The 12,778-nt window shown below is 42.2% G+C and overlaps 1 protein-coding gene across 1 annotated transcript in view; it reads right to left on the reverse strand.

Moving 5' to 3' along the window:
- Window positions 1-11,518, reverse strand: part of slit1a (slit homolog 1a (Drosophila)) — an 83,410-nt gene extending 71,892 nt beyond the window's left edge. Inside the window, 2 exon segments of the mRNA XM_003451967.4 lie at window positions 40-111; window positions 10,764-11,518. Of these exon segments, the coding sequence (XP_003452015.2) occupies window positions 40-111; window positions 10,764-10,972 (281 nt within the window). The 5' untranslated portion in view covers window positions 10,973-11,518.
- Window positions 11,519-12,778: the final 1,260 nt, after the last annotated feature.

Here is a 12,778-nt window from a genome sequence, read left to right on the forward strand (position 1 = left end):
CAGTTCATTACTGCACATAAACAGAAGGTGAGTACTTACAAAACTCTGAGGTACTTCAGTCCAGCGAAGTCACTCTTAGTGATTCGTGTGAGGTTATTCCCATTCAGCTCCCTGCAAAGAGAAGGATGCAAACAAAAATTAATAATTAAATTTTACCTCTGAAACTATTCTGTAATAGCTTAATGAGCGCATAGCAGCATAGAGGCTGTCACACTTGAGGGATTAAAACAACTGCGCACTTCTGACAAAAGTGACACACACACAAACAGTGCACTTAGGTTTTTACTAAAACATAATCCTGGTATAATAAATGTTGAGAACTTCTTTAAAAGCTAGTGTGTTTTTTGTTGTTGGAAAGAATCAAGGAGGCTCTAGGTGCTAAAAGGAAGTTCAAGCTAAGTTCCAACTCTGCTGGGAGATATTAAGACGTCCTTTAAAGCCACATTTGAGCTGCCTGTTTGTCTTTCTGTTCCAGCCTCCTCCAACCGAACACCGCCCCCCACCCCTTCCCTCTCTGTCTGCCATGTCCTTCTACAATCGGTGGGGATTAGCAGGAGCCAGCACAGGGGATTTGGGTAGGGCCACAAGGCCAGAAAGCTAAGTGCTTTGGATATAATGGGAGCAGCTCCCTGCTGGGAGCTGGCCATTGCTGCAAATAAACAGGAAATCAAGTAATTGAAGAAGTGATTTGAATTTGAGGTTTGTTTTCAAGTCCTAACCAGATGAACTTGACTCCAACACCCAAGGTTGTTTGGTGGATTCGTTGACCTCTGGTTTGTGTAAATGTAAGATTTACTTCAAACCTCAATAGCAGATTGTATTCTCCTGACAGAGGGAAAAACAAAGCAGGCAAAGCAAATCATATAAGCCTGGAAGGCAGTGAGAGTAATCAAAACACACACTTTGTGTGTTCTATTAACTTTCTGAGCATTATGTGTCCACCCTACACTGACCCCCAGGCACTCCTTCCCAAAGTAAAACCAAAAAACTAGTTCCAAATCTACACCGAAACCACTGCTCTCCCTTCCTCAGCAACTCTCTCGCTCTCTCGTCTAATGACCACTCGAGGGACCGTAGTGCTATGCGGTACGAACGAGAACAGTCATTATAGACAGATGGTGGATGTGTGTGCGTGTATACACAGGTGCATCGACAGGCGAAGCGACAGGACCACAGGAAAATAAATAATGGACTGGGCTTCATTAGCCTGGGCTCTGATACACACACATGTGGAGCTCATTACAGGTGCTTACGAGGATACGCGCATACACCCACACACATGCATTTTTGGATTTCCAGTGTCTTATCTTCAGGGTGATGACCACCCTGACAACATTAAATAAGAAAGACTAAGAGACAAAGATATGGGGGTTATTAAAGAGAGGGGTGACACAACAAATATACGGAAAACAAATGCTTTTCCCGCTTAGCAATGAAGTTTTGTTTTGTTATATAATCAGAAGCCTGTCAAATATCTGCATGTAAGCTGTTATAAAACATTTCAAAATCTTCTTATATTGTTTGATATTGGGTGGCTGGACTAAACGAACTCTTTCTGGAAACATCTTCAAATGCTGCAGTATCCCACAGGAAGTGCCATCTTAAAGGACACACCTGCTCAGCAAAGCAGTGACATTTAGGCAATGCTCAAATGCCACCAGCAGGCTATAGTGTTTAGTCAGGATAAATCCATGGATTCATACTGTTTATGACACAGGCTGACCTTTATGATTGACATTTTGAAAACATCAAGCAATTTTTTACAAAGTCCTTGAAATTGCTCAAATGACAGTCAGGTCTTTTAAAGTTGTCCCGACATTAATCTTTCCACCTTAGCTCATCTTCTTCAAGGACAGATGACTTATTGATGCTGTATTGACATAATCCTTGACAGTTCAGTGCCACACTGAGCTGTAAGATTGCATATTTCTTGCATTGTCCTAAGCATGAATTTCAAAAATATATGTACTGGGCAGTGTGTGTGCCTGATTTTTGGACGTCCGGTTGTTGTAAAGTCTTCTGGCATTCCCATCCATTTCTGTTTAAGGAGGGAGTAGCTATGGTATGTAAAAGAAAGACAAACACATAAGGAACAGCGGTATACAAATGGTCACGTTGTTCAGATCTACAGAAAGATTGCAGAATACGCCCTGCAGACGTGATTAAGCCATGACTCTGGATTCAGCATTGCTTGTCTCTGTGTTTATTCCACATCTAAATAATGGCACAGTATGCCAAAGTCAGATTTAGTGCCAGTTCAAGGAAAAGTCTGCTGTTTATTAGCTACAGTATCAGTCATTGCTGTTTCCTTTGTTTTCCAATCAAAGAGAGCTAAGCAATGGCTTTTGGCACTGCAGCAAAGGCATATTAACTCCCTCCATATACAGATGTTTTCTGATACTGACTTTGTGCGAGATTTCACATTACAGTACCGCAGTATTACTTTAGAGGCTGAAAATTATTAGGTATCAGACCGAGTTCCTACAGTCAAAAGATTTCCACTTCCCAGTCTCAGTCAAATCCATTCCACCCTCTGGAAATTCTGTAAGAATTCCCAATGCTGACACACTTCCTGAGGAGAAAACGGATTTATGACATCACAATCTAATCCGTCTTCATCTTCTGTCCCAAGCAGATTGATGCCTGAGAGTATTTCCTGGTGCACCTTCCCTGGGGTGGACATGTGGCAGCTATGCTCCATTGCCCTGTATCTCTATAAATTCAAAGGAGCTTGAAACACTGCTACAATGCTGAAAAACCCATTACGTTTATATCTGCCAGCTGCTGGGGTCCCTCTGCTGAGCCTTTTTCTGACCTGTTTCATTTTGAGCCACATTATGTGAAATGAAACTCCAAGTCAGAGAATAAGCAAGCACAGTGGCTCACTGAAGTTTTCTCACAGATTGATCCACATGTGCTCTTTTTCTTACACACATATACAACTACAATTTCAATATATGGGACCAAAGAATGCATTGAACCACTCCCACTGACGTGTATACGAACAGCACCACCGGGACAGGCAATTGTGTTCAGGTCAGAGCCAAATCACAACTAAATGGTCACAGGAGAAACTACTGTTGGCTGGAGAGATTTTCAGCAGCAGAATCGATTTATGCCAGAAACTCTTCAAAACAAAAACAAACATAGAACCACTGGCTAGCAAATGAGTCATTATGATGAGACAGTTACTTAAAACAAAGCAGGATAAGGCAAACAACTCCATTTAGAGTTCCCACATCTCACAGGTTTTGTTAATCAGTCCATTCAGAAACCATATTACTGCTACTAGGGTTGTCAAAAAAAACAATACAAATCACTACTGAAAAGGATTAGACGCTCATTTGCAGCAGTGTTAATACCAGCAGCGTGTTGTTTGGCTCCTCCAGCTGACACGCAACTTCACACAGTACTGCAGAATGGCAGGCACACAGCCCCTCCTGTCAATAGCACCTGTTCACAAGGCTGAATTTTGACACTTTGACAAATTTCAAGAGGTCAGAGGTCATGCCAACAACATTCAGGTGTTAAAAAGTTATCATAAATGTTAATCTAGCCAGTACCCATGTTAATGCTAGCTGTTCAACTATTAGCAATTATCTGATTAGCCACATTAGCCATCTGTCGTCATTAAGCTAGCAGCTAGCAGCTATGTGGAGGCTAGGTAACAAATCAGTTCTGCCCATCTGTATTGTTAATAGCCTGTTAATTTAGCTGGATAACACAATTATTTGTGTCACCAGAAAAAACAGCAGTACCTCAGAGAGCCTAAAAATAGTATCTCTTTTTTTTGACCACCTAAGAGAATCTTCATTTTTTTTTATCAGGCAACTTAGAAATAGTGTTGTCATTGATGTTATTGTTTTTATTGTTTCAATATTTTTTTTTAAAGCCTCTTAGTTTTTATGACAAACAATTAAGACGCATTTGTCTTATTTTTTCTCTCCAATCAAATTGGCATTGAGTTTGACAATTTCAGCTGCCACACTTTGGGCTTATTTTAATTTATTTTTCATTAATTTCAGTGTTAGTTTTAGTGATGTTCATGGTCATATTGTGGGGATATTTTTGTAAAGATCAGAAAAAAAAACTATGATATTAACATAGCAATAGATATCCAAGTTTAAAAAAAAAGAAAAATTTTTTTAATCAAGCCTTGATAAGCATGTTTTGTTGAAAAATTTGACCAAATTGAAGGTTTTTTCTTCACATTTTTTATTTAAATAAAAACCTTATTTATTTTTTATTATTTTAATTAAGTTTTTTTAAACTACATAAACTATGTGATATAACTTTGTTTGTTTTCCTTTTTTCACACCTACTATTAGTTGTTAATAAGTTTAAGTTCACTATAATAATCACAGTCCCATTGCTGGTGTTAGAGTCTGAGGAAGGTGGTTCATTTTAACAGTCATATACTTACAGGCACAAATTTTACTAACAGGCTAGCAAAAGTATTTCCGCAAATGAAAACTGCAGTCATTCTGTATCGCTGCTGTAAGCGCCACAGGACCATTTGTCCTGGACAGCTTTAGCCTGGCAGGGAGGACAGAAGCCAGCTGATTGAGGATTGGTGGCATAGCGCTGTCCAAACTCCTCTTGTGGAAACAATCTGATGAACACAAGCTTGAGGTCCCACAGCCTAAAATGTGGATGCTCATTAACCACAATCACACACTGATGATGCTCTTTGACCAGACCGCTGAGCACACATACTAATGAATGAACAGGTTGAGAAGCTGTGAAGAAGCAAAGCATTCCTCTTCCCGCAGACTTGGCAGCATATGGGCTCGACAGCCGTAAAACACGCAGGTGGAGACAGCAGGGGAAGAAAGACAGTCACTGTGAGACAGAAAAAGGAGAAAACTACTCTGACGGCGTTGTTAGCTGTCGAAAACCGACGGTGTGAAGCAGTGTGGCGGAGGGTTGCCGTTAGCCATGGGAGCTGTGAAGAGCTGACGGGCTGTCTGGGAAATGTCAGTGGAGAAATGAGGCCTAAATGGCTGGTAGACTACAAGAAGAAAGTGACCTACATACTAGATGGTCAAACGGGGTATGTAACCAGTCGACTGGGCACACAACAGTCTCATACTGAAAGACTGTGAGAATGAGAAGGAAAGGAAGAAAGACCACCATGACCAAAATAATACACGCTTAAACCCAACTGGAACACTTCTGTCCACAGTAAGAGGTCAGATTTCTGCTCAACTTGAACAAAACATTCCCTCTATTGAAATGTGGCTTTCAGACAAGCAGTTAAGGCCTTTAACTGTACATTTTTAGTGTGTGTGTGTGTATGTGTGTGCGTCAGTAATCGTGTAAGTCTGCCTGTGTGTGCAGTCAGCGCGTAAAGACCGTCTGAGTGTGTTTTCCTGGCTCCTGGGCTCCTCAAGGGCTATTTACAGTTTTCATTCTGCTCATTCAGGCCCCAGGAGCAAGATTACTGATAGGAAAGTTAAACATCAAGCGTATCTCACACATGCATTGCCGTCATACACACACAGAAACACACACACAGCTCCTTCTCATAGCCTTGACCACAGTACGGTCTCCTGCATCCTGTCTTGCTACAGGTAAAAGTCAAGGACTCAAACCCAAACATTTGACTTTTGCTGCTCTTTTCTGGGCCTTCACATGACAACAACACTCCTGGCAAGAAGATACTATGATGGGGGTTTTTTCTGGGGGGGCGTTCAGAGCAGTTGCTGCCCTAAGCAAAAATTTTACAGATGGAGAGAAAGACTGGGAGATGGAATTAAGGAGCCTGGGAAAAGACCAGGGGGTAAAGTAGCATACAGACAGCTTCTGATCAAACATAGATAACTTACGGCACTTTCTCATGCTGAATTGAATCAATTAAACATCTGTTTCAATGTGTGTTACGGCCACGGGCTGGAAAAGGAACACACACGGGGCTCTAGTAGAGGCAGAGACTGAAGGGTCTTTCATGGTTTTTACTGTAACCGTAGTTTGTTCAGTGACAGATTCTGAGGTTCTGTTGTGGCTTTGCATGCCGTATGAAGGCTTTTAAGCCATACGAATGTGTACTTTGACTAGAAACTATGGATGAAACAGCTGCACAGCCACATCTATTATGTTTCATTTGTTCCAAACAGAAGACTGACAAGATGTTTGGCTCACAGATGTGCACTGACTGGTAATTTGATGGACGCAGCATATGTGTTTAAATCTGATGGCCTCGAAGAATAAAGACTTGCCATACGTATGAGTCTCACCCCCGCAGAGCACACTGATATCAGCATTCCTCCAGCTCTTTGCAGAGGTTAGCCTATCAACAAATGGATAACCCCCACTGCAAAAACATAGCCATTTTAAATATTTTCAAAAGAAAATCCATCATCGTTTTGATCGTTTACTCGTTTCAGACGGTTACCAAAAGCTGACGGCTTGCAGCTGTGCAAATGTGAGGATTTTTCTTCAGTTCTCTGATATTTGATAGACAATAAAATGGAATAATAAATAAATTGAGAAAGAAACAGCTGTGAGTTGAAGCTCTAAATAACTCTCATATTTAATTTTAAAATATTAGTTCTAAAGGTGTGGATTCATTTTTTTATTTATTTTTAATAGATGCATTATTTATTTAGAATTATAAAATGAACAACTTGATAAATATCGAAGCTCTAATGTTGCGGTCCTGCGCCATATTGATCTAATTAGTGTGCAGACCAGTGCAGATGTCAAGCTCATGTGGAACGCTGCCCATAATTTGCTCACAGACTTCTCTCAAACAGAAGTGTCTCGAGCAGCGTGAAATGTGGATTATAATGAAGGCATATCCACAATATCAGCACTGATCCGCGTTTTACACACGAACACACATCACCCACCCCTCCACTTTCCTGCTTCTTACTGGCTAGTCAGTAGGGTTAAAAGGAAAGATGGTCTTCTGAGAGATGAAAGGTGATCTAGGTGGATTTTCCAAATTTGATTTTCAAGGTCTTCTGAGAAACTGGCCCTCATAGACAGGCATGCAGAGCAATCAGTAATGTACACTGTATATGTTAGGCTCGTGAAAAAGTGCATGCCTTGGTTTTGGTGTGTTTTCCTGATAGACACGTATACTCAAGTTATATCGATAGGGTCATTTCCGAGCTCTCGTGGGCTCAATTAAACACTTCCACAGAGTAGCTGTACTCATTAGGAGAGTGGGCCAGTGGGCCTGCGGTGTGTATAGTAACCCAGCTGGTGGCTTTGAGGCTTACGAGTCAGTCATCGCTCTCAGTCAAGCAACACACTTTCTACACATGTATGCAAAATGTAAAAATGTGACTCGTTGTTTATTAGAACAGAAACTGAAAGAGCACAGTGGACTATAGGAGGAACTATAGCTTGCAAAACCTCATGTACATTACAGCTCACAAAATCCTCGCTCAAAAGGCAGCTATGGAGAGAACGAGAGAGAGAGAGAGAGAGAGGACATCCACCTCAGTGTTCGGTACAAGAGGAAAGACCACAGCTGTGTTACACAGGCAGTAAATTGAAATGACAGAGTCCCAGGCCTGTAATTTCACAATGCTCCGCTGTGCATAAACATTCTCTGAATGATCTTCATTCCAGGCATTATCACTCCTCATGGGATTACCAGCTATGAGGATGGATATATTAGACTGTAAAAAAGACCTGAATGAAATTCAGTCTGCCTCAGGGCTAGACCTATTCTGCCCTGTATAGTAAATAACATAATCTAGTTTATTCATTCATTAGCTTTGTGGTTGAATTACATCTCTCTTAACTGCTCTGGTGTAGTAATCCTTTCATTAGTGATTACCACTTTAGTTACTGTGCCAGGCTTGGCTTCTTATCGTGCGTTCAATCCAACCCCCAGCTCCACCCTTCACCCCCATTTCTTTGTCTTTTTCCATCTTGCTCTCTCCACTTTAGTCACACAGCCAGTGTTGGCAGGTAGTAGGCAGGCTGTGTTCAGTCTTGTCAGGGTAAATTATGGATCAGGTGGCCAGTGAGCTGTCAGTTGTACCAGCTATGTGGTGATGCCAGAAACACTACAGGCATTCCCTGGCACAGGCACACACGCCTACCACCTCCAACCCCAAAATGCATAGATGTGGTTATCAAAGCGACCGGGCTGCTCATCTTCAACCACTACTAATCCTCATGTGTTTTCATCTAGCTATTGCTTATTCTCTGCTTGTGTGCACATACACACATGGAAGCACATGCTGTGGTTTATGCACAAACTAAAGCGAACATCAGATTTATCCAGGCTTGCACAACAGACACACAAACACACACATATGGTGTGCAGCCTCCAACTCCTCTACTCTGGAGGAGCTCCAACATGCCCCCGCATCTCAGTACAAGGTATCTTCTGGCACAGAAAATACATAATCAGTGCACAGACGTTTTGCAGTTAGATGAAGGCAAACACACACACACACATACACTCGCAAAAACACACGCAGCTCCTCCCCTTTTTCAAATCAACTCATTCACAGATGGGACACGCACTCGAACTAAAGAGCGGGGCTGTTAAGAAGACAAAACAAGGAGAGAGAAGAGTTTAATTTCATACCTGTCAAACAAAAAGCTTAACTAAGATCCTTTACTGTGCGCCAGCCAATTTAATCAGCATTACAGATGGAGATTTTCTCTCAGTGTTGCCTGATAAAAGGCCAAGAGAGAAGGGGAAGAGAGGCAAGGAAATAGACAGCGAGAGAGGATGGATGCAGAGAGAAAGCAGAGGGGGGAGGGAGCGGCCAGTGGCCCATACACGCCAGGGTGTGATTTTAACACGTGGAGCTCACAGTCTCATTACAGGCTTCGGTCTGAGGAGCGCAGGGGTCAGACCTGATCCAAACCCACAGTGACAAGTGCAAATGGGATTCTGCTGTCTGTCTCAACAGCCTACATACACACGCACAAACACTTTCTCCCAAAAGCAACCCCCCCCTCCTCTAACACATACACACAAACACACACTAAAGTATTGTATACTTGAGAGCAAGTACACCCATTCACACAAATGCAGCACAAAACCAGCCTTACAAGGTAAAGTGCAGATTTTTGTATGACGTTAGCCTTTTCAGTTAGCCTCCTAACACTAATACTGCATTCCCTTGTATTAAAGTTCAGCAGTTATATATACTGGAGCATCACACAATTAAAATCTTTATGATTCAAATTGATGAAAAGAAAGTGTCCGTTAGCATCGTTTGGTACAGACGAGGGCAACAAACTTCTGGGACAATTACATAAACTTGACAAAGTCATTACTCATTCTTGACCCCAGCGGTGGCTGCACAAGTTCATTCAGATAAACACACATTTTCCCAATACATACACATAAATCTCGCTATGCACATGGGACCATCATGTGGGGCTGGTGTTGATTTGTGCAATCACCTTGATGAATCACCCTTTACAACAACCCACAGAGGATTGTCTCTATTGTTAAGCAGAACCGCTCAACATGACCTAGACACACACGTAACCAGGGGGGGGGGAAAAAGGCAACAACGCAGGAATAAGTTACACATGACCTTTAAGTATGTTGTGTTTAAAATGCAACATCCTGAGTGAGATGCTACGGCGATAAAATGTGCAGCTGTACATGACCTATGAATGAACAAACAACTTTTAACACAAAAATACTCTTGAGCAGAGGGGCAGGGGATCTTTCCAGTGTGAATGGCCATTCATGTAAAAGGAAACCACAAAATAACCATGTTTCCTTTCCGGTTCACTGTTAAACCAGCATGTGTACAAATGCAACCCGGTAACATGCAGAGCGTGAAGCAGGGAAAAAAAAAGAAGGTGTTCTTAGAAATTAAATATGAAAACCATAAAATATGCAGCCGGCTCCCACTATGCCAACGCTGCCTCTGACACAGGCTTTCTCTCCTCTGTTCCCACAGCATGTTTTATTCAGCACTGATATTCTAAAAGCTGAAATAGAACAATCTATTTCCCCTTGCACTCCTCACTTCTGATTTGCTGATGAATATTTCAGAGGAATGTCAGAAAAGACAGAGAAACTCCACTCTGCGAGCCAGCATCCGCCTCACCTCTCCCGCTGTCTCCCATCCTCCCACCGTTTGACAAGACAGCTACGTGATACTAGTGCAAGACTCGCCTAAGTAGCCGATTTGCTTAATTTTCTCCATGATTTAACAATTTGCGGAGTGCGCGTTGAGGGGCTGGAGAAGGGGAGACGGGAGAATGGGGAGAGGGGAAAAAGTAAAAACTGCGATAGAGGTAAGAAAAGAAGGAAAGCGACACAGTGTGGTGCAGACTGGATGTCAAACCTTGTTCTTAAACTTCACGTCAGACTTTACTTTTTAAACTCTACATTTATATGAAAAAAAGTGAGGAGAAAAGGGGATTTAAATGTATTTTAGCTTCAAAATTGAGGAAAAAAATGAAGCTACATGCTGCAAGTGTAAACAAATAAGTAAATTATGGACACATGTGAAAGGCACACATCTGCCTCTGGTCTTGCCAGTCTCTCATGCCTATTTATACCTGACTGGAATGCCAGTTAGTGACTGACTGCCTGAGTGACACACAGTCTCTCTCTGACACACACACACACACACACACATGCAGCTTTACAGGCAGGGCTATTGTTCTGTTTCAGTCTAAGCAAAGTCATGTGCACTACTACAATGTACCAAGGAAATAGAAGGGAACCAGTAAGAAACGAAGATATTAAAGCTGCTTTTATACACACACACGGACATGCACACACACAGAGAAGTAACTAAAGCAGAGATCATACTCACAGTCTTTCAGTGTTGCGGGGGATATTCCTTGGCATGGTTTTGAGACCCAGTCCATGGCAGTCTACTGTGGTTCCGCTGCAGGTACACAGGGCTGGGCAGCCACTGGCATTGCCCACTATCAGGGCAGAGAGCATCGCCACCCACATCCAGAGTGGCTGCCCGGCCAACCTACCCATGCCTGCCTCAAACCAGCTTTCTCTAATGGCCATATTCACCAGAACGACAACCTGCTCTTCTTTAACAAGCCCTTACTTCTCTGTGTGTCCACCTTCCCCTCTCTATGTCTGCTTCCAAGAGTCTTGTTACACCTTACAAGTCCACTAGAATAAATTCATATATTTGATGAATATGAACAAGAAAAAAATTACACATGAGAAATGCTAATATTTTCCTCTCTGCTGTAAAGCCATACAAATCCTTTTTTGTTCTTGTAGAATTCTTTTGATGCTGGTTTGATATCCTCCACAGTTTGCAGATGTAAAAGAGAAAAAAAAAGAAAAGAAAAGAAAAGAAAAATAAGCAGTTGTTTCTTATGTTCTCCTTGCAAACTCTTCTCCTCTCTTGTCTTTGTGGAGTTGGTGTGCTCTGGTCTGCACACGTCTGCGTCTCTGTCCTCCTCTCACTCAGTCCCGCTCTGCTCTGCTCGCCTGAAGAGAGAGGGAATAGGCAAAGAGAGGAAAGAAAAAAATGCCAGTCTTTCTCTCTTACACACACACGCACACACACACACACACACTCGCTCACACACACACACTAGTCATCCATCACAAGGATCTACAAATAGCAGAGCCCCCGACTCCACCCCTACCCCTCCTCTCCTCACCCACTCCTCTCCCTCCCCATGCAACACCCCCTCCAGAACCCTGCCTGAACTCACTCTCATTCCTGAGATCCCCTTTTCATTCCCTTGACTCTATTCACAATACAAATCTACACCAAGTATCTTTCTTTTTCATTTCTCACTCACTCCACTCCTTCTTTTCTCTCAGGTTTGCCTCCAGGCGAACCCCTAGAGAGAGAGAGACCTAACCTGCATGACACTGCATAACCCCTGCCTGAAGGGAGAGGCTGTGGGGAGACAGTGGTCTGTGTGTGTGCGTGCATGCGTGCGTGTGTGTATCCAGTAGGGAAGAGAGGAATCAACACCTCGGTCCGGGGAGGCAAAAAGCCGGAATAAATAATCAGTTAGTGTGGGTCTTAACATGTACATCAAGCGTGGCCACACAGACAGAAGCAGCAGCAGCAGGGAACTGGAATAAAAAAACACACATATATTCAGTCTGCCTCCACAGATCGTGAATCTGCAGGGGAGGCAGACCACCGCCATAAAAAGTAAATCAAACACTATATTTTAACACAGCATAGCCACGGGAACAGAGAATATAATCTAATATATGCAAATGCAAAGGCAAACCACTAGAATCCCAATCTTACCTGCTCTGTTTTTTAAATTTGTCAGAGCAACTGGCACACAATCTGTCTCTTAATGCCAGGATCATGCACTGGACAAAAAGCTAAAAGAAATTTTAAAAAATATTTAAAATAGAAAAGAACATTTTACAAAAACAATAATATGTGGCATACAGTGGTGTGAAAAATGTGTTTGCCCACTTCCTGATTTACTAGTTTTTTGTATGTCTATCACACTTACATGTTTCAGATCATCAAAAATTTTTTAATATTAGACAAAGTCAACACAATTAAACACAAAATGCAGTTTCTAACTGAGGCTGTTTATTAAGGGGGGAAAAAATCCAAATCTACATGGACCTGTGTGAAAAAGTGATTGCCCCCTAAACCCAACAACTGGCTGGGCCACCCTTAGCAGCAACAACTGCAATCAAGTGTTTGTGATAACTGGCAATGAGTCTTTTACAGCACTGTGGAGGAACTTTGGCCCACTCATCTTTGCAGAATTTTCAGGTCGTGCCACAGCATCTCAATCGGATTCAGGTCAGGACTTTGACTAGGCCAATCCATAGTCTTCATTTTGTTTTTCTTAACCCATTCAGTTT

Source organism: Oreochromis niloticus, linkage group LG13 (genome assembly GCF_001858045.2).
Source record: "Oreochromis niloticus isolate F11D_XX linkage group LG13, O_niloticus_UMD_NMBU, whole genome shotgun sequence".
Lineage (NCBI taxonomy): Eukaryota > Metazoa > Chordata > Actinopteri > Cichliformes > Cichlidae > Oreochromis > Oreochromis niloticus.